The sequence below is a fragment of the Hylobates moloch genome, unplaced genomic scaffold (genome assembly GCF_009828535.3).
Source record: "Hylobates moloch isolate HMO894 unplaced genomic scaffold, HMol_V3 SCAFFOLD_13, whole genome shotgun sequence".
In the NCBI taxonomy this organism is placed as follows: Eukaryota; Metazoa; Chordata; class Mammalia; order Primates; family Hylobatidae; genus Hylobates; species Hylobates moloch.
This window is the reverse complement of record NW_026652288.1, coordinates 38,263,500-38,285,307: the sequence shown is the minus strand read 5'-3', so window position 1 is coordinate 38,285,307 and position 21,808 is coordinate 38,263,500. Positions and strand designations below refer to the sequence as shown.

The 21,808-nt window shown below is 53.1% G+C and overlaps 1 protein-coding gene across 5 annotated transcripts; it reads right to left on the bottom strand.

Moving 5' to 3' along the window:
* Positions 1 to 3,532: 3,532 nt before the first annotated feature.
* On the bottom strand, positions 3,533 to 20,141 carry HNRNPL (heterogeneous nuclear ribonucleoprotein L). Of its 5 annotated transcripts, none has more exons than XM_032173014.2 (13): positions 20,090 to 20,141; positions 15,061 to 15,179; positions 13,304 to 13,541; positions 13,104 to 13,189; positions 11,432 to 11,528; positions 11,271 to 11,343; positions 7,924 to 7,995; positions 7,532 to 7,812; positions 6,329 to 6,450; positions 5,832 to 6,033; positions 4,736 to 4,793; positions 4,526 to 4,621; positions 3,533 to 3,922 (listed from the first exon to the last, which is right to left on the bottom strand). In XM_032173014.2, the coding sequence occupies exons 3-13, from the start codon at positions 13,526 to 13,528 to the stop codon at positions 3,864 to 3,866; spliced, it is 1,371 nt and encodes a 456-aa protein (XP_032028905.1). In that variant the 5' UTR covers positions 13,529 to 13,541; positions 15,061 to 15,179; positions 20,090 to 20,141; the 3' UTR covers positions 3,533 to 3,863. The 5 variants fall into 5 exon arrangements, with proteins under 5 accessions (XP_032028905.1, XP_032028904.1, XP_032028906.1 ...); XM_032173013.2 differs by lacking the exon at positions 20,090 to 20,141 and adding an exon at positions 17,453 to 17,757; XM_032173015.2 differs by having other exon boundaries at positions 7,532 to 7,995; positions 20,090 to 20,135.
* Positions 20,142 to 21,808: the final 1,667 nt, after the last annotated feature.

Sequence of the window (21,808 nt, the reverse complement as noted above, 5' to 3'; positions counted from 1 at the left end):
TCCAGCCTGGGGACTGAGCGAAACTCCATCTCAAAAAAAAAAAAAAAAAAGTACTGTAAAACTGCTTAAGTATGCTCTTTGGGGAGACATTGAGCAAAGCGGTGAACAGATGTCTCTGGGCCAGTGGGATTGAAGGAAGTATCTTTCCTTAATGAACCTGTCTCCTGTGTGGTTTCACAGACTAGAAAAGCAGGCTCTTTTGGAAGACAGAAACATTAACTACCCATCAACAGTAGACTGTTTATACCATAGAAAACTCTGAAACCTCTATGCAAAGATAAAAACGTGTGAGAAAAAAATGTGAAGATGTAATAGGACATTTAGTATGATCCTTTGTTCCTTTGGTGTAAGAAAGTATAGCTGGGCTGGGCCGGGTGCGGTGGCTCACGCTTGTAATCCCAGCACTTTGGGAGGCCGAGGCGGGCGGATCACTAGGTCAGGAGATCGAGACCATGGTGAAACCCCGTCTCTACTAAAAATACAAAAAATCAGCTGGGCGTGGTGGCAGGCGCCTGTAGTCCCAGCCACTCGGAGAGGCTGAGGCAGGAGAATGGCGTGAACCCGGGAGGCGGAGCTTGCAGTGAGCCGAGATCGCTCCACTGCACTCCAGCCTGGGCGACAGAGCGAGACTCCGTCTCAAAAAAAAAAAAAAGAAAAAAAAAAAAAAAGAAAGTATAGCTGGGCTGGGTGCGGTGGCTCACGTCTGTAATCCCAGCACTTTAGGAGGCCCAGGCAGGCAGATCACCTCAGGTCAGGAGTTTGAGACCAGCCTGGCTAACATGGTGAAACGCCATCTCTATTAAAAATAAAAAATTAGCTGGGCATGCTGGCTCATGCCTGTAATCCCAGCACTTTGGGAGGCTGAGGCGGGCGGATCACAAGGTGAGAAGATCGAGACCATCCTGGCTGACAAGGTGAAACCCTGTCTCTACTAAAAATACAAAAAATTAGCCGGGCGTGGCGGCAGGCACCTGTAGTCCTAGGTATTCGGGAGGCTGAGGCAGGAGAATGGCGTGAACCCAGGAGGCGGAGCTTGCACTGATCCGAGATCACACCACTGCACTCCAGCCTGGGCCACAGAGCAAGACTCTGTCTAAAAAAAAAAAAAAAAAAGTGTAGTTGGACCTGCACAGAATATGGCGTATGTATATAATATCTCTGGAAGGGGACTTAAACTGGTAACAGGAAAGGAAATTGGATGCTAGGAGACAAACTGGTAAAATTCACTTTTTATCAGCTTGACTGGCTTAAAAACAATAAACCCTAGTTGATTTTATTTATGGCTGCAAGATGACTGTAGTTTTTCCTTGTCTAGAGATTGTTTGAAACTTCCCATAGTGAAGCAAAACTTGTTCATCTGCTAAATGATGCTTTTGTGACGTTATTAAATGTTAACAATGTAAGCCCGAGCGCAGTGGCTCATGCCTGTATCGTAGCACTTTGGGAGGCCAAGGCCAGTGGATCTCAGGAGTTCGAGACCAGCCTAGCCAATATGGTGAAACCCCATCTCTACTAAAAATACAAAAATCAGCCAGGCATGGTGGCATGAGCCTGTAATCCCAGCTACTTGGGAGGCTGAGGCAGGAAAATTGCTTGAACCGGGAGGCAGAGGTTGCAGTGAGCCAAGATCGTGCCACTGCACTTCAGCCTGGACGACAGAGCAAGACTCTTTCTGGGAAAAAAAAATCTGAGCTACTTGGGAGGCTGAGACAGGAGAATCACTTGAACCCGGGTGGCAGAGGTTGCAGTGAGCAGAGATTGTGCCATTGCACTCCAGCCTGGGTGACAGAGCAAGACTCCATCTCAAAAAAGAAAATTTTATTCACAGTAAATTCCCAGAGTGGACTATTCTCAAGCACACATACATAAACTTCAAGGTTTGTGACCTGCTCCTCTGCAGGTCACCTCTACCCTCCAGTAGGAGTCAAAATCCTTAAACCAGGATCCTTCTGGGTGGTACCCCCCACTGCAAGGCATCTTCACAGATTTGCATCTACAAGTGGGAAGCTATCTACCATATGTTGCAATTATATAGTTCCTTTGTTTTGAGAAATGATCTCGCCCTTTTGCCCAGGATGGAGTGTAGTGGTGCCATCACAGCTTACAGCTCAAGCGATCCTCCTGCCTCAGCCCCCATGAGAAGCTGGGACTATAGGCACAGTGTGTGCCACCATGCCCACATCATTTTTGTATTTTTTTGTTTTCTCGAGAGGGAGTTTCTCTCTCATCACCCAGGCTGGAGTGCAGTGGCACAACCTCGGCTCACTGCAACCTCTGCCTCCTGGGTTCGAGTGATTCTCCTGCCTCAGCCTCCTGAGTAGCTGGGACTACAGGAACGTGCCACCATGCCTGGCTATTTTTAGTAGAGACAGGGTTTCACCATGTTGGCCAGGCTGGTCTTGAACTCCTGACCTTAAGTGATCCGCCCACCTCGGCCTCCCAAAGTGCTGGGATTACAGGCGTGAGCTACTGTGCCTGGCTCACTTTTTTTTTCTGTAGACAGGGTTTTGCCATGTTGCCCAGGCTGGTCTCAAACTCCTGGCCTTAAGTGATCTGCCTGCCTTGGCTTCCCAAAGTGCTGGGATTACAAGCATGGGCCACTACATCCAGCTATATGTATCCTTTAACCCAGCAATTCCACTGGCAGGAATTTACCTCCTGATCAGTATCAGGGAAGTTGGCCAAGATATTTCTGTAAAGACACATGTTACAATGCTGTTTGCAATAGCAAAAATAGACCTGGAAATTACCCTTTGGGACCAGGTTAAATCATGACACATCCACACAATGATACTCCAAGGGTAAAGACAAGTCACTATGAAATGATACAGAACACAAAAGTTTTGGGATTTTTTGACACCCTGTTGCCCAGGCTGGGGTGCAATGACCCCATCACAGCTCACTGCAGCCTCACCCTCCAGGGTTGGGGTGATCCACCTCAGCCTGCTAGGTAGCTGGGAGTACTGGTATGCGCCATGCCGGCTAATTTTTGTATTTTTAGTAAAGACGGGGTTTCACCATGATGGCAAGGCTGGAAACCTTTTTTTTTTTTGAGATAGGGTCTCACTCTGTCACCCAGGTTGGAGTGCAGTGATGTGATCACTGCAGTGTTAACCTCCCAGGCTCAACTGACCCACCTGCCTCAGCCTCCCGAGTAGCTGAGACTACAGGTGTTCCGCCAAACCCACCTCAACTTTTTTTGTAGTGACGTTTCACCATGCTGCCCAGGCTGGTCTTCAACTCCTGAGCTCAAAGTATCTGCCCCACCTTGGCCTCCCCAAAGTGCTGGAATTATAGGTGTGATGACCCACTGCGCCCAAAAGAGCTTGCTTGGGCAGGGCCCAGTAAGAATGCCACTAAGCCTGCTGGATTGTCCTCAAAGACTCAATTGCTAGCACCATTCTCAGTCTGCAGCCTACCTTGCTCCTCTCGGGTCTCTGTAGGCCTCCAGAGGGCCTGTGACTGTGCTCAGGCCTGCCTGTGTCTTCAGGATAGAGAGGGAGGAAAGCAGACATCCTGGAATCCCAGCAAGTGCTGTGTTTATTTTCCAAACAATTTTATTGAAATGTGCCAAGAGTACATGGGCAGCACAAATGTATGAACAGGAAAAAAAAAATCACATGTACAATAATTTTTTAAAAGTGAAGGTTAATTGTGGGAGATATCAGTTCCCCTCTCCCTCCCCCTGCAGACTTCCAGCGTTTCCATTAAGGTTAAGCCTCTACGAACCTAGCATTTAAAAAAAAAAGAAAAAGAAAAAGAATACAAGATCTTTTGCAAATAACAAAAACAAAAAACAAAAAATGGCATAAAGGAAAGAGAAATGTCTTCCTGCTCAGATGGGACTCTTCCTAGGCACCTAATTAGGAGGCGTGCTGAGCGGTGGAGAAACACAACTTCAGAGTGTAAGGGTATGGACCATCTGCAAAGGAGAGAGAAGTTTGGTTGGGTCCTGTCTTTGGAGGCTCCCCAAACCCAGGTCCCCTCAATTTTGCACCCATCTCCCATTTTCTGCAGGTCAACTGCTAGGGTCTAAGGAGTGACTGCGCAATGTGAGGCTTCAAGATGAGCCAATTATCAATTATGCACGGCGTTTCTCCTTCTCTTCCTTCATTCCCATAGAGAATCCCATTCCTATCTCCTTTGCCAGCCCAAGGCAATGGGCCTCTCCCAGCAACTGGGTGGGGAAGTTTTACCTGCTGGATAGTGTTGCCTCTTTCCTAGGTAACAGAGTAGCTTTCCTACCTAAAACAGTCTCTGATGCAAAGAGAGAATGCCACCTCCCTGGAGGACAAGCCTGAGCAACTCCCAAGCTGGTAGAGTGAGTGGCAGCAGGTAGTCAGGCTGGCTCTCCCATGAGGAGCACAGGCTGCTCTCCTCGTGAGCAGGTCCCACCTGCCTGTGTCACCAACAGTGTGAAGATCCCCGGGGTCCTATCTCAAGGGCAGGAAGGACATCCCTGGCCTGAAGCCAGCCAACCCATTAGGTCACCAGGTTGATGCCTGCAGGACACACAGATACTCACTTGGGTTTTTCATCTGGTAATGGTTCAGGAAGCCCAGAGTCTCCAGGGCATCGCTCTTGGATTCCCACTCCAGCAGTCCAGAGGAGCTGCGCTCACCTGATTGCAAAGCAAGGGGAAAAGCAAAAGTTTTAGACTGACCCAATAAGAACTAGGCAACTGCCCATCAACCACCAAGCAACTAGGGGAAGGAGATGGGCACACTCGACTCACTTTTGCCTGAGAATACTTTCACAGAAGATGGCCGCTTCACTCCCAGCTCATCGCAGATCTGCAAAAGAAATAGGTAGTAAATGAACTCTGAAACAAAAGGGCCGCCACACAGGATTCAAGCAGACCAGGCCCTGCATGACTCAGTACTTGAAGTTTTCAGGAAAAAAGGCTTGTAGATTTTATTACATACCCTAAGGCATCCCTGTGTCATAAAAAGGCCAGCAACAATGCTCTTTAATTATTAAGTTGCCTGAGACTGGGAAGCTGCTTTTTTGTTCCCAACTTCAACAGCTATCTAGATACCCGCACCCGGCTGTTTGCTGAATGCAAGGTCAACATTTCAGACCACACCCAGATCCACTTGAGTTCCTCCTCCCTTCCGCTGCCTCAGTTCCCCAACTGAGCTTTACAGGGCCCCACCTTCTGATGGTACCAGGGTGATGGCACCCGAAGCTTACGCCAGTGCGGTTCTTGTGAAATTGGGCCCTCATCACTGGGCCTGTGAAGCAGCTTTCCCAGCAAACGAGCAGTTGCCCTGCTTGCCAAAAATGTAAAAGGAAGGCCGGGCGCAGTGGCTCACACCTGTAATCTCAGCACTTTGGGAGGCCGAGGCGGGCGGATCACGAGGTCAGGAGATCAAGACCATCCTGGCTAACATAGTGAAACCCTGTCTCTACTAAAAATACAAAAAATTAGCCGGGCGAGGTGGTGGGCGCCTGTAGTCCCAGCTACGCGGGAGGCCAAGGCAGGAGAACAGTGTGAACCCGAGGGCGGAGCCTGCAGTGAGCCGAGATCGCGCCACTGCACTCCAGCCTGGGTGACTCTGTCTTAAAAAAAAAAAAAAAAAAAGAAAAAAGAAAAAAAGTGAAAGGAATGCAGCAAACGGTGTTGCTAGAAACTTGGTGCCATTCTCACCCCGTCCAGTTTGAGAGCACGGATCCCTATCTGTCCTGGCCTCTGCTGTGTCCCTAGCACTCAACCCAGGGCCAGGCAGGACAGAAGTTCAACAGCTATTTGCAGAAAAGACTGAAATGAATGGCCTACTCAGATGGCCATGGCAAGGACCCGACTGCCTGTGCAGCTCCATGGCACACACCTCAAAGAAGTTCTCCTCAGTCACCTCCAGCGGGGCGTTGAAGAAGTGCAGCACATTGCTGGGGTGCTGGATGCGGTTCTTGGCTGCCTGCTCTGGGGTGGAGAACCGATTGTTCCGGGATTCACTGAAATCTTTGTAACTGCAAGACCCGTCTTCCAATCCGTATGACTGACCGGGCATGATGGCTGGCTGCTTGGAGACACTGCAGCAGGAAAGAAAGGGGAGCCTTTGTCATACCCAAAGTTGTCCCCCAAGCTTTCCCCTGTGGCCTCCAGAGGCTCAGTTTGCCCTGTGTGCCTTGAGGCATTGCTCTACAGCGGAGGCAAGGCTGACCCACTTTCTCCTGTGGTGTCAGAGACACATCTGGGAACACACCTGCCACATCCCATTTCTGTGTGAGTCAACACCTCGGCCTCACTGTGCTCCTCTGCTGGGCCCCGTTCCCCTCCTTTTCTCTCCCCTGTACCTCTGCCACCCTCCCTAGCTTGAGCACTTACCAGACATTCAGCTTCTGTCCAAACATAAAGTTGTTGTTGAGGTGGGTAATGGCCCGGTCCACAGCGTAGCCATCAGCCATCTCCACCATGGCGGCCCCCGGCTTGCTTTTCATGAATTTCACCTTGGGGAGAGTAGCTGCAGTCAGCACCTCTGTCCAGCTGCCAGGGTCCCCAATCCTTCCCCTCCCAAGTTAGTGATAATAACCCCTGCTCTGGCCTCCCATGTCCTCACAGTGAATCGGGACCACTAGAAAAACATGCCTGGCCCACACCAAGTGCTCAATCCAAGGTGAGAAGCAGAGCCTGGACAATGTTTTTAACTGTGGGACATACCAGTAAGTCATTTAGTGAAGCATGACAGAAAACTGTGCAGGAATCAGAAATCAAATCAGCCATTTTCACCATTTTGTCAGTTACACACAGACATGTGTCATCTATGGATGGTTATGTCTATGGTCACAAGGTAAAATACTCCTTCAGCTGGGTTACAACAGAGCAGTGCCGGCTCTGGAGCCAGGAGGTCTGGCTCTGAGTCCTGCTTCACATAAAGGCTATGTGAACCCGGGCAGCTTATTTAAGCCCCCTGTCCTCCACTTACCCCGTCCATCTCATTAAGGATTAATGTGAGAAATTAACACAGGTCACTACATGTAAAGCATCTTTAACAGTGCCTGGTAACTAACAACACTTCACCTGTGTTACGAACTACTCTAAGTAACGGGCCAAGTCCGGAGCTGCACAAAGGCCGCCAAGACCCAGACGGGTTTAATGTTAAGCAAAAACGCCACCTGGTCTCAGGTAGACACTCAGCCACCACCAGTCCCAGTCAACCGTCCCATGGGAAGGCAGAAGGCCCAGTGTTGCCAGGTCTCAAGTTTTCAGGAGGAAATCCTTAAACAATGGTGTTTCACTATAATGGATTCATTTGTATGTGTTAATAAATCTCTATATTCATGTACTGGTAAGTATTAGTACTTTTATGTGATAAAGTCTTTTTAAACATTGGTAATTCAAAAACAAAACAACCACATACAGTGAGGACCAAAAAAGCCCGTCTGCAAGCAGGATGCCTGAGCTCACTGAGTCACTCACTTGGGGCCTGCCCGCCCAATGCCACACCAGGCTCCCCCCTAGTTCTTCCCCGTGCTGACTGGCAAGATACGAGGCTCAGTGAGGAACCCAGTGGGCCCGGTGGCAGCTCACCTTCTCCACATTGCCATACAAGCAGAAGACATTGAAGACTCGGTCACAGTTCATCTTAGATTGATCCAAGCCATAGACCATGAGCACAGGGCTGTCGGCGTGAGGGCCATACTCGGGTGGTGGGGGAGGGGGTGGGGGGTGCCCATACTGGGGGCCGTAGCGACTTGGGCCCCGACGGTGACCCCCCACTGGTGGACCCATCCTTCTCCCTTCGTAGTGAGGTGGGGGGGGCCCGTAGCCCTCATCATGGTAATGGCTGTGGTACCCACCGTGGGGCCCTCCTGGGGGGTGGGAAGGAAAGAGAGGGAGGACGGGTGAGAATTTGCACGGCGGGCGGCGGGCAGGGGCACATGAGCCACGGGAGTCCACGGAGGGGAACCCCCTGCCCTCACCATATTCTGCGGGGTGATCTCCCAGGAGAGGGGGCTGCCTCTGGCGTTTGTTGGGGTTGCTGCCAGGGTCACCTGTGGACAGAGAAAACAGTTAGGAGTCTCACTCAGAAATTGGGGTCTCTCCCTCCCTCCTGACTGCACAGGCTGATCTGAGCCCCCAGCTCCTGCAAACTGTAAGACCTCCCTTCCTCAAGGGCTGTGGGGCCTCCTTTTGTGATCTGACCTACGGCGGGCATGAAGCCCGAGCCTCAAAGCTGGTGCCCACTCTCCTTCCCCTGCTCACACCAAAGGGCTGGTCTTGTTCTGTGAAGGACAAGGCCAGGTTCTGTGCTCTCACCTGCCCTGGCCCTGGGAGAAAGCCCAGCTCCCAGGCCCTCTGGGGAATGTGCAGCTGCTACAGAAGCTGATATATTATGGGGGGCCAAAACCAGCTTTCTAAACTGACTCCCAATGAAGGGAGAGTAGATTAAGAACAGGAAAATAACCCAGGAGGGAAGCAAGCAAGCCTGACCCCCAAAGCCCCCAAGGTTCTAGGAGCTCCAGACTGTCTCTGTTAGATCCCTTCTTTCTTAATCCCAGTCCCCCCTCCCTCCCAGTCCCGCCAGCCCAAGAGGGACTGACTGTAGGAGCTGACAAGCAGGGCAACAGCAGAATCAGTTCAAAGAAGCAACCATGTACAAGGCATCGACATTCCCACACCCAGCAATGGCGCAGATCCACCCCGACCCCAGCAGTTCGTAATCACTGCCGTTAACTTAGCGCTTAAGTGGCAGGCACTGGGCTAAGCGCTTTACAGACATCACAGCTTCTCAAATTCCTCACAACAACCCTATGAGGTAGGTTCTGATATTTCAGCCCCATTTTACAGATAAGAAGACTGAGTCGTTAACTTTTAACTGAGCAGTTAAAAGACACTTTGGCCCAAAGTCACAAAGCAAGTCAGTGGCTGAGCCATATTTGAACCCAGGTCTGGCTGACTCCAAAACCCAGGGCTCGAAACCACTGCCCTTTCCTGCCACCCGGCCTGGGTTTTGTTACCAGTCATTACAAAGATGGAAAAGGACTACTTACAGCAGAAGTACAGAGTACAATGTCCATTTGTCACAAAAAACAAATCTGTATTTTCTCTTACCATTGGACGCTTCAACAGTGAGTTAGCACAGTTCTGAAAGATGGCGTCCCATCAAACATACACTGCGACCCTGCATCACATGGTTTTACAGTCATAAATACAAGTCACGGTACACATCCGCTACAATTTTTTTAAAGAATTGTTTTAAAAGTCAGTATTTTGATTAAATCAAAAATGGCTCACAGATGTTCTGTCCTCAGAAGATATCAGAAAAGTGGAAATAAAGGTGTATGAAGTGGGTAGTGTCCCTCCGTGTTGTCACCTCCTCACATATGTGCTGCAGTGCGGTGGTGCGGTGCTTCTGGCTGTGTAGCGCTCCGTGTGCGTGTCTCCTGGTATGAGGTGTGCCAGTGGCCCCACTACGCTCGCGCTTTTGGCCTTGGGAGCGCGCCTGGTTACCCAGCAGCAGGTAACTGTGTGCCTCTGAGCTGTTTGGCTGTCTGGTTTTAGGTCTGTTTTGGTTTTTTTGATTTTTTTTGTTGTGGTTAAAATTTTTTTTTTTGGTTTCTGATCTCCAGTTGGTGCAGATTATGTTGGCAGCCGGTGACTGCAGAAAAAATAAAAATATCAAAACAGAAAAAAAAAGAAGGCCCTCCCCAAACCAAATGACTTAAAAAACAAAACCCATATGGCGAGGAATGGAGAGAGGATCCTATTGTCTTGGAGGCCCATGGAATCTACTTCCGTCTATGAAACGTTCTCCGAAAAGAGCACCGCTCGCTGGCTGGCTGGGACAGCTCTGTTCTCTGTGTTTCCTACTTCTGTGTACATTCTCGGGTTCAAGTTTGCTTGGATTTTGACCTTTTTTTTAATGTTTAATAAAAAAAGCAGTGTCTGCTGCCATGTTGCGTCTCTTTCTTTGTCTCTGTATGCCTCTGTCTCTGTGCTTGTAGCTGTTCCTTGGAGCGCGGTGTGGTGTTCTTGATGTAGTGAGCTCAAGTCTGCGGCTGTTTCTGGGGACGTGGTGGAGGCTGCATGTTCTGTTTTCTCCAGGAAGAGCTAGTGGTTTTCTACCCTGTGTGTTGGTGAGCAATGTGCAGAGGCAGAGCCGCTGAAGTATGGTTCCTGAGGGGTGGCGAAGCACCGCCCTCACTCCAGGTCACCTCATCAGCCCTCGTTTTTTTTTTGGGCCCCAGCCTTGGGGCTGCCAAAGCTGAGAGGCATCAAAACCAATGCACAGCCAGCCCCCTGCTACTAGCCCCTGCCGGTCTGCACATCTTCTATTTATGTTCCTTGGAGAAGAAATGGTTGTTGCCATGTTTCTGTTAGCAGTCATGTAATGCCATTGCCCGCTCTGGTACATTCACTTGGTCACCAATTTGCCTCTGACCTTTGGAGGGAGCAGCCAGGCCCACAGGGCCCACTGTGAGGATCCTGGGGAGAGTCTAGCCCACCCTGCCCACTGCTTCCCAGATGCAAGGGCGAGCAAGACAGGCCTGCCTAGGAATGGGGGCTCTGGCCTCTCAGGGCCTGTGCGATGTCAGCATCGAGCCTCCTCCCTCAGCCCATGGCCTGGTCCGACGTATCAGACCAAGACAGACACAGAGATGGATGGTCTTGCTGGGGGGCTGCCGCTGTTTCTCATAGGCAATCCTCCACCTCTCCCTGCTACCAAAGGCAAACCATTCTTGACAGACACTAGGAAGGGAGTTGTCCATTTGGGCCACCTGCAGAGATGTTGCGTCCCCTCTACAAATGATGTGAGGCGTGTCCGCCCTGGTCCAATCCAGAGTGTCTCACCTCCACAGGGTCAGCTTGCTCAAAGGCTCACTGCAAGAGCCCGGGAGACCTCATCGCCCCCCACACTGTCACTTCCCCAAATCAGACCCTCTCAACAGCGCAGAACAAGAGGACAATTCCTGGCCCAGCAAGAATGGAGTCAGTGACCCTAACCAGACTCTCAAAGGAGCCACTGCTGGTTTCTAAGGCCGCCCCCATGCCTCATCCTCAGTGAGGCTCTGCTCCCCACCCATCCAGGCTTCTGCCTTGCCTCTGTATCCTGAGCAGCATCGGAGGGCCCCAAGCAGCAGTGAAGACCTGTGGAGGCCTCTCACTCCCCCATCCCACTAGGGTGTCCAAGAGCTGACCCCAAGGCCCTCCCATGTCCATGGGGAGCCCAATGGCATTACATAACCCTGAGCCCAGGCCTATGAAGTGCACTAGTCGAGTGAAGGCAAGGCGGGTATGTTTAGAACAAAGTGGCCTTCAAGATTACCTTGTCCACTGAGATTGGGGTTTGTGTAGTCCCAAGTATCCTGATCATTCTTGAACACATTCAAGCGTGTAGGCTGCAAGGACAAGACAAGACTTGAGGTCAGCCATGCCCCAGCTCACCTGGAAGCTGCCAAGGGGCAGTCAATCACCTCCCAGACGTACCTTTGCGTATTCGATCTTCAGAGTGCAACAGCCAGAATAGATATCAGCCCCATTGAGAGAGGCCTTGGCCCGCTGGGCACTTTGAACAGAGTCAAATGTGAGTCAAGTTAAGGAAAGTCCCATCACAGGAGATCTTTGAGAAGGGCGTCAAGTTACCCCAGAGAGGTATAAGGACAAGGTAGTACCCCAAGGCTGTGGTACAGGTGGAGGCTTTGGGATTAACTCACTGCCCAGCCACTAGCCTCAGGTTAAGAGGCCAAAACGGCGTTGGACTCAACGCTGCCCTGGGTGAGCAGTTATTGGCCAGAGTTCTCTCATAATCTGCACCCCGACCCATGGCCACCAGCAACCTCTTCTGCTACACCACTTTCTCCGTCTCAGCCCTCCCACGCCCTTCGACTAAATCTGAAACATCAACTCGATTACAGCTCTGCCCTGAAAGTCCATCAGTGGCTTTTTCCTGCCCCTGCCCCAAGCATCACATAGCTGTCTAGGATGCCCTAAAAGCTTTTTCCAATGTCTATTCCAAACCCGTCTGCTTGCCAGCTACCCTGCAATCCTCAGGTCTTTCAATTTCTCCATCCAACACAAGCTCCTTCTGACTTTACAACCTTTGTAGAGGCTGTTTCCTCCACCTTGAGTATAAGCTCCTATTTGCTCAGAGAAATACGACGTCACCTCCTCAGAAACCTTCACACATGCCCCACCTTTTTTTTTTTTTTTGGATATGAAGTCTCGCTGTGTTGCCCAGGATGGAGTGCAGTGGCACAGTCTTGGCTCACTGCAATCTCCGCCTCCCAGGCTCAAGCGATTCTCCTGCCTCAGCCTCCAGAGCAGCTGGGATTACAGGCGTTCACCACCATGCCTAGCTAATTTCTGTATTATTTAGAGACAGGGTTTCACCACGTTGGCCAGGCTGGTCTCAAACTCCTGACCTCAGGTGATCCCCCCGCCTCGGCCTCTGAAAGTGCTGGGATTGCAGGCATGAGCCACTGTGCCCAGCCCCACATCCCCTTTTAAATAAATTCCTTCTCCCAGGGGCACATTTTCTCAGGACCTCTTGAGACTATGTTCCCCAAACCTTTGTCACTCATATTTGGCTTAGAATAAACATCTTTAAAAATAAATTCCTACCCAGGGCGGTGGCTCACGCCTGTAATTTGGGAGGCTCAGGCAGGTGGATTGCCTGAGGTCAGGAGCTTGAAACAGCCTGGCCAACAAGGTGAAACCACATCTCTACTAAAAATACAAAAAATTAGCTAGGCGTGGTGGCGGGCGCCTATAATCCTACTAGGGAGGCTGAGGCAGAATTGCTTGAACCCAGGAGGCAGAGGTTGCAGTGAGCTGAGATCGCACCACTGCACTCCAGCCCAGGCAACAGGGGCTAAACTCCATCTCAATAAATAAATAAATAACAAAAATAAAACAAAAAGAAAAATAAATTCCTTTGTATCTCCTAACACACTGCTCTCTCCCCTAAAATCTGCACGTCCACATGATATCCCTGGTCCTTTAAATGCCTCCCCACTCAGTCACTGGGCTCTGTGAAGGCATCTGGCACATGGCAGCCACTCCCGTGGTCAGTAGACACATGCTGGCTCAAAGAATGGCCGCTGTCAAGCCCTGTAAGAGTCCCTACCCTAAGGAACACCTGTTTTCCAGCAAAGGATATTCCACCATCGCCTGAACTCCATTCTTCCTGAAAATGACAATTCTCTGGACAGGGCCACAAGGATTACAGATAGTGTACAGAACATCCTGCAAAAACAAACACAGGCAAGATGAAGGGGCACTGGCAGGTCAGGGCTTGGGGGAGGAAATAGGGGGAGAACAGGAAGGGAGACCTCACAAGAAATGCCTGCTGGCACGCACCGTGGTGATCGAATAAATGGGGTTCAGGATGGTAAAGAGAAGCACACTGTTCACGCTCCGGGAGTCATCCGAGTCCCCGGGGCGAGAGATCTTCTGGCTGGTAGAGTAGTTGACAAAAGCTGGGTGACCAGCAATGTATATTTGGTTGTCGGCTGCGTAGTTCACTGCGTTGCAAGCCCCCAACACATCTTCAAACTCCACCAGTGCTTGTCTCTTTTTAGGCATTACCACCACATAGCTGGCAGAGAGAACACAGATTTCAATCCTCTCAGGAAAATGGAGACAGGAGGAGGGCATCATCTGATTTTTTGAGAACTGACTCCTCCATGGCCTCTGGACTCCTCTGCAACCATATCATGGTTCCCCGACCTGAACATCCCAGGCCACAAGTAGTACCAAAGGCCAAAGAGGTCTAGCTGAGCCATCACGTCCTCTGAGAAGCCTTCCTGACCTCTCCTCACCAGACTGTCAGATGCCGCCCACAGACGGCTTCTTGAGCTTACGCTATCAGAGTGCAAATCACTCTAGGAGGGCAACTTTCTAAGAGAAGGAATTCAGATACAGCTCACTACTGTATTTACAGTATATAGCATGCACCAAATATTCAGTAACTACATGCTGAATGAAAGAACACTGGCCACAAGCAGTAGCTCATGCCTGTAACCCTAAAACTTGGGAGGGCTAGGTGGGCAGATTGCTTGGGCCCAGGAGTTTGAGACCAGCCTGGCCAACATGGCAAAACCTCACCTCTACAGAAAAATATAAAAATTAGGCCGGGCGTGGTGGCGCACGCCTGTAATCCTAGCACCTTGGGAGGTCGAGGCGGGCAGATCACGAGGTCAGAGATCAAGACCATCCTGGCTAACACAGCGAAACCCTGTCTCTACTACAAATACAGAAAAATTGGCTGGGCGCGGTGGCTCACGCCTGTAATCCCAGCACTTTGGGAAGGTGAGGCGGGAGGATCACAAGGTCAGGAGTTCAAGACCAGCCTAACCAACATGGTGAAACCTTGTCTCTACTAAAAATACAAAAATTAGCCGGGCGTGGTGGCGGGTGCCTGTCCCAGCTACTCAGGAGGCTGAGGCAGGAGAATCGCTTGAACCTGAGACATGGAGGTTGCAGTGAGCTGAGATCGTGCCACTGCAGTCCAGCCTGGGCGACAGAGCAAGACACTGTCTCAAAAAACAACAACAAAAAAAATTAGCCGGGTGGGGTGGCCGGCGCCTGTGGTCCCAGCTACTCGGAAGGCTGAGGTGGGAGAATGGCGTGAACCCAGGAGAGACAGAGTTTGCAGTGAGCTGAGATTGCCACTGCACTCCAGCCTGGGCGACAGAGCGAGACTCTGTCTCAAAAATAAATATATATATATGCACACATACATAAATTAGCCGGGCATAGTGGCTCATGCCTATAGTCCCAGCTACTCAGCAGGCTGAGGCAGAAGGACTGCCTGAGCCTGGGTGACACTGCACCACTACACTCCAGCCTGGGCCACAGAGCAAGACCTTGCTGTGTCTGAAAAACAGAACACGAATAGAAACTACAAGGCAGAGAAAAAATGAAGGAAGGAAAAAGGGTCGTGGAACTTGCTGTAATCTGACACAAAGTACAACGGCCAACCCAAAAGCAGAGGGGCCACAGAACCTAGACCAGGATGGCAACAAAATCACTATTTCCAACCAGAAATCGTGGACACACAAGGACACCAAGGAGTCAACTTTGGAAGCCCAACACCTGGCCTCTGAGCCCAGTACCTGATGGGTCCAAACTCCTGCAAGGCCTCCACAAGGTCAGCTTCCACCACACCGTCAATCAGGCCCCTGATGTGGACAACTGGGGAGGCAGGGGTTTTGTGCGGGTCATCGTAGTTCTCCTGAGAAAGGAAGCAAAAACAAGAATTCTTTTCTTGCTGTACAAGATGATGGCCCACTGGCCTCTGTACTGTTGCAGACCCAGTCAGATACAACAGTTGGATGTCATCCATGAAGGATGCACAGGAAAGACTAGGGGCAGCAATCGAAGCTAATCAGCCCAGAAGGATTCTGGGTCAGCAGAACAGTGGTCCTGAGTGGGTGGTCACTTGCCCACTGGCTCTTGCTGTAGCTTCTGAGGAAGGCAGAATGGAGGGGGGACCACACAAGTCCCAAATCTAACGTTCTTCCAGGGACCCCCCTCTCTTCCCACTGGTCCACTTGACCAAGGAAACATGGGAAAAGAGTAGCTGGAAAAGGAGACACACTGGCAGCAAGGGCTCTAACAGCTATCTGCTAGTTTGAATGAGGACATCCCCTTTGCATGTGCCCCAAATTCCTTGCCCTTTAACTGGCTGAGCCACCATCACCTAGCTAAGCACACCTGTTCCCCACCACTCACAACCAGGTTCAGTCAGGGCAAAAAACAACACATGCCCCAGAAACTGGGGCAGCCAGGCCAGTCTTGACCCCTTCTAGTCTTGAATCACCCTCCCACTAAAATCTGCTTTGGAAATTACTACCTAGGTCAGACTAAAAAAACCAGACAAGAAAGGTCTTTTATTTATTTTTTGAGATGGAGTCTCACTCTGTCACCCAGGCTGGAGTGCTATGGCGTGATCTTAGTCCACTGCAACCTCTGCCTCCCAGGTTCAAGCGATTCTCCTGCCTCAGCCTCCCGAGTAGCTGGAATTACAGGCCCTCGCCACCACACCCGGCTAATTTTTTGTATTTTTAGTAGAGATGGAGTTTTGCCATTTTAACCAGGCTGTTCTCGAACTCCCGACCTCAGGTGATCTGCCTGCCTCAGCCTCCCAAAGTGCTGGGATTACAGGCATGATCCCCCACTCCCGGATGGAAGGTCTTTTAGAAAGACCAGAAACTCCAACCCATACCATTAAGAACTAACTGCTCCTTCCTAAGAGAAGCATCTTCACCCACCGACAAAAGCCTCTGGTCATCAGGAGAAAGATTAACTCTCTTTCCACCTCTCCTGGGCTCTGGGGCCGGCCCCCTGTCTGAGAATCACTCGGCAGAAGTGCGTGGAACAGGAGTAGAATTGGATTCTATTTCAGGAACGATCCACCTGAACCACAGGGGGTGGCACTCCCGCCAGGTTAGCAGCTCCCACAAATGGGAGTTCTAACTCCAGCCCTGCCCCTCAATAGCTGTGCCACCTACAGTAATTCACCCCATCTCTCTCCTGGCCCATTTCCTCCTTTGTAAATCGGGAATCCCAGTATCTCCCCCAACCTCACAGAAGAGCGTTAAGGATTTTCAATTAAGATGTTTTTAAAATGTGTGGGACAAGACCAAGATTAAAACGCTAGCAACTCGTAATCCCTAAACCCTGGAGAACCCTGCAAATAGGGGGCCCTGTAAGATTACTTCAAGATTTTGGAAAGAGTGGGGACTGGGCCCCACTCCAAAATCAACGACTGGTGTTTTCGGAGGGAATGATTACAAGGGGTCGAAACGCTTCCAAGCATGGCCAGGGATAATAGTTTGGTTTATCAAATCCTCGGTACCCAGTGCATCCCCGGAAAGTGTAAGCAAACTTGTGATGGTTTCAAAGCTTCGCTCAACTCCTAAAAGGCTAAAAGTGCATTTCACAAGTCCTCTTCCCATTTTCAATGTCTACAAAAATGAAGGAGATACTCTGTTCTAGCATTTCGGCTCAAACACATCCACTTCTGTATAGAGACGAGGCTGAGCCTGAGAGATTAAGCTGCCATCGGACGGAATTCCCCACTCCAGAGGACTAGGCCGCCGCCCACCCGTTCCCGCTCACGAGGCGCTCCCCCAACCGCCCACGAGGCCGGGCGGGAACACTGCGCCTGCGCATGGGGCCAGCGAAGAAAATGATAAAGGGGAAAAAAAACGGCCGGGCCGCGTGCCCGGCCCCCACACGCCAGCCCGCGGCGCCTGCGCCACTGGGCCGTTCGCCTCACGAGCTACTTCCTCTGCGCTCCCCCACACCCCGCTCCGGACCCCGCGCACGCGCAGGCGCCTGTCCTCGCGCAAACCCCGCCGTTTGCCCAACGGCCGCCCCTCCCCCACATCGTCAACGGCGCGATGGCCTGGGCGCGTGCGCAGAGGCCTCCCTCAAAAAATAAAATGCCCTCAAGCTGGGAAATTGTCCCCCTCTTCCCGGCATCTAGGGCCCTGGCCTCACCCCGCCGCCGCCGCCGCCGCCCGCCGCCCCGGCTCCTCCACCGCCACCGCCGCCGCCTCCGTGCTGGTCGCCGGCGTTGTCAGTCTTGAGCCGCTTAGGGGCCCGGCCGCCCTCACTGCCGCCGCCGTAGTAGCGGCCACCGCCGCCTCCGCCGCCCGCCGCCGCCATCTTCACCATCGCTCCCGACCGCCTCCGCTGCTCGTCCGGCTGCTGCCTCTGCTCCAGCCGCCGACGCCGCTTCTCCGCCCGGGGCAGCAGCCTCCGCGACATGGCGGCGCAGAACCCGCCTCCCCCCGCCTCTCATTGGGGGAGGGACACGCCCGTCACCCGCCGCCCCCACCCGATAGGGGGAGCCACTGGTCCCGCCGCGGGGGGAGGGTAGGCCTCCACACGCCTTGCGCGCTTATTGGACATTGCCCACGCCGTTCTGCAGGAGGGCCCGCCCTTGTTTGTCTGAGACACTCCTTATAGGTGGTCGCTTTCTGCCAGTCATTCCGTCGACCCCGCCGCCTTAAAATAAAATCCAATTTGATAGGTCGGATTTCTGGCGCTGCTGGCCTCCCTAAAAGCACCTGATAGGAGCGGCGCTCTAAACCTCCCAAGAATCCCCGCCTCCCTCCCGCTTTCATTGGTCTCCTCGCTAATCCGTCAGTACCAGTCACAATGGCTACCTTCCCGCGCCACTTCGCAAGGAGAGAAGGAAGCCCCGCCCTTTTTTGGTCTCTCTCCAGTGGTTACTACAGATGCCCATTCTTCTACGTCTCCACTGATTGGTCAATGGAGAGTGGAGCCCACCCTCTCACCAGATGGTAAAACTATTGATACGCTCTGATTGGATGAAATGGGGAGCCCCACCCCAGGTTAGGCGTTCTTTGGTGCAGTATACGAAACGAGCGAAGGCGAGAATGCATGCGCAACTACGCTTTCAGGCACCGCCCAGAGGCGGGCTCCCCCCTCAAGGGAGTGACAGCCTGGAATACCCGGAGCATTTATGGAGCGACCGCTGTGTGTGCGCCGGAAGGCTAGACCAAGATTGACAGGAACTCCCAGGGTATCTGTGTCGCCATCACTATACCGTGTTCATCTCTGCCTCTAGGAGGAATTCTTAAAATCCCAAATCTGAGCCTTTTCCTCAGTAGAAAACCACTCGCTGCTGCCGACTGTCTTCGTACCCTGTCCAGTTCTAAATTCAGCCGCAACCCCTTTCAGTTTCCCTTGGGAGAAGGCTCTTCCGCGCACTCTGGATCTGTGCCCGTGCAGTCCCTTCCACCTGGAATATTCCCTCCACTACCCCTCCTGCAGGAGCTGAGGGCCAAGTCACCTTGTCCGTGCGATCTAAATTCACAGGTCCCTGCCATCCCCGACCTCCAGGATTCCCCTCAAAGCCATAACTCGGGCCAGTGGTTTTCACCTGACAGCTCGACCCCTCTGAGCACCACAGGAGATCCTGGCCCCGACCTTGGAGAGGGTGGCCACCTACCAAGCGCCCAGTACAGCACCTGGCACAGTGCAAGCCCCTTGCACAGGGGAGGCGTTCTTGTGATCTGTGTTTGCGTTGGGCCTTTCTGCCCCAAGGGCGGGGTAAGACCACCCGCAGTGCCCCCAAGAGAATGTCGGAGGGTATCTCCAGACTCCAGCGAAGCCCAACTGGCCGAGCCTGGGGGGTGGGAGAGAGGAGCGCGCCCCAGTTATCACGCGCAGGCGGCGGGGTCAAACGGGGATTAACCCGGGATCCCGTCCTACGGAATTTAACGTTATGGGGCTGCCCGCGCAGGGTGTGGGAGGGAACACCTTAGCGAAGCTATTGGCAAGTGACGATGTCGCCAAAGGGGGGGGGGAAGCGAAGCTAGCGTCGTGAGAAACGCGGCGGACACCCCAAAAGTGCTCCAGGACCTTTCTGCCCGGCTGATGGGGGCTTTCGAGTTGAGGTCCGGGTGGAAACTAAGTTTGAAATAGAGGCCGTGTGTGGTGGCTCACACCTGTAATCCCAGCACTTGGGGAGGCCGAGGCGGAAGGCTCGCTTGAGCCCCGGAGTTCGAGGTTGCAGTGAGCCGTGATCGCGCCCCTGCACTCCAGCCTGGGCGACGGAGCGAGACCCTGTCAGAAAAAAATGGGGTCTATGGCAATACAAGAGGGGGACAGGCTTGGTGGCTCTGCCGGTGAGGGGAAATAAAGTTGGGGGAGCGGGCCTTGCTGGGGACCTCGAACAGCTCCCCGGACACCGGGAAGATCCGAACACGCCGACGGAACTGAGACGGGGGCGGGGCCGCGTCTGAAGCACGTGACCCGCGTGACGGGAGGAGGCGGGGCCGGTCGCGACGAAGGGCGGGGTCGCTCGGTCCCAACGTCAGAGGAATGCGGTGGGGGGAGGGGGAGAGAGGGGGCCCCTCCCCTCCCCGCCCCCGCGCCCGGCCCGGACGCCCCTCGCGCCGGCGCGCACGGCCGGAGCGCGACGGAACGGTCTCCCCGGCGCCTCACGTTCCAGGCCGCCGGCCCGGCCCGGTGACCCGCAGCCCCCGCGCTCCCGGCCACCGCCCCGCCCCCACCCCGCTGCTCAGACCCCGGCCCCTGGCCGCGCGCGGCGCCGCCCGCCAGTGCCCCGGTCACCCTCCCGCACCCCTCGCCCCCAGCCCCTACCAGCTCGGCGGCGAGCCTGACCGGCCGTCCCGGATCGAAAAGAGCAGACACTGGGAAGTTTTGGGAGAGGGAGGGGCGGGCCTTAAAGGGACCACGACCTTTTTTCAGCCCCGTGGGGGGAAGAAAAATTGGGGGCAGGGGGCGCGGGAGCGGGGACACGGCAGGAGACCGAGGGTCGGCCCGCGGAGGAATAGAGGAAACCAGGCGAGAAGGAGCGGGAATACCTTGGAGCCGCGGTGTTCGGGCTCCGCGTCCCTTTTCCCCAAAAATCCACCCCGCCCCCCGCAGACGGAAAGTCACGCAGTTGTTTGAGACTCGCGCATCTTTCCTCCTGGTCAGGCAAGTGTTGTCTTGGTTGAGGCAAGTGTTTGGGGTGTACGTTGCTCACATAAGGAAATGGGCTTAAGGGACGCAAGTGACTAACCCAGGATGCCACAGCTTGCAAGTAGCATGGCGGGGCTGGTCTGACGCCTGAGCAGACGCATCACCACTGCACTGCAGGGCCTTTTAGGGTGATGGGGTAGGCTGTAGATAGAGATGGGGGGTTCAGAGCAGGGGACTGGAGCCACCCTACCGGGGTTCCAACGTGGAAGCTGCATTTACTGTCTCTATGGCCTTAGGAAAGTAACTTAGCCTTCCTCATCCGTTAGGGGGATGGCAGTAGCAGCTTCGTCTGGGTGGTCATGAGGAATGCAGAGAATGGAAACGGGACCTTAGAGGCCTACCCCCATTTCACAGTTGAAGTAAAACTGTCCCAGAGAGTGGAAGAACCGCGAAAAATTACCACAGCTGGGCAGCCTCTGAAAGAGCAGGTCGCTCCCGTTCTTAATCCACACAAAGCTTAATCTGACCCTTGCAGATCCTTGTAAACCCATGCCAGCCGGGCACGATGGCTTCCCCTGTAATCCCAGCACTTTGGGAGGCCGAGGTGGGCAGATTGTTTAAGTCCAGGAGCTCATGACCAGCCTGGGCAACATGGTGAAAACTTCTCCCTACATAAAATACAAAAAATTAGCTGGGCATGGTGGCGTGCAACTCTAGTTCCAGCTACTGAGGAGGCTGAGGCGGAAGGATCACTTGAGCCCAAGAGGTGGAGGCTGACAAAGCGAGACCCTGTCTCAAAAACAAACAACACCCCCACAAAATATGGCTGGGCACCGTGGCTCACGCCTGTAATCGTAGCACTTTGGGAGGCCGAGGCAGGAGAATCGCTTGAGGTCAGGGGTTCGAGACCAGCCTGGCTAACATCGCGAAACCCGGTCTCTACTTAAAATACAAAAATTAGGCTGGCGTGGTGGCAGGCACCTGTAATCCCAGCTATTCTGAGGCAGGAGAATTGCTTGAACCCAGGAGGTGGAGTTTGCAGTCAGCCGAGATTCTGCCACTGCACTCCAACCTGGGCAACAGAGTGAGACTGTCTCAAAAAACTGAAATAAAATAGGCCGGGCGCAGTGGCTCACGCCTGTAATCCCAGCACTTTGGGAGGCCGAGGCGGGTGGATCACGAGGTCAGGAGATCGAGACCATCCTGGCTAACACGGTGAAACCCTGTCTCTACTAAAAATACAAAAAAAAAATTAGCCGGGCGAGGTGGCAGGCGCCTGTAGTCCCAGCTACGCGGGAGGCTGAGGCAGGAGAATGGCGTGAACCCCGGGGGGCGGAGCCTGCAGTGAGCCGAGAACGCGCCACTGCACTCCAGCCTGGGTGAAAGAGCGAGACT

Excerpts from the sequence above, each read along its gene's own strand:
- HNRNPL (XM_032173012.2), bottom strand. The coding sequence starts at position 17,722 with ATGTCGCGGAGGCTGCTGCCCCGGGCGGAGAAGCGGCGTCGGCGGCTG. Across the intron at positions 15,180-17,452 it reads GCGGCGGCGGCGGCGGCGGG|GAGAACTACGATGACCCGCA; the intron begins GTGAGGCCAGGG and ends TTCCTTTCTCAG. Across the intron at positions 13,542-15,060 it reads CAGGAGTTTGGACCCATCAG|CTATGTGGTGGTAATGCCTA; the intron begins GTACTGGGCTCA and ends TCTCTCTGCCAG.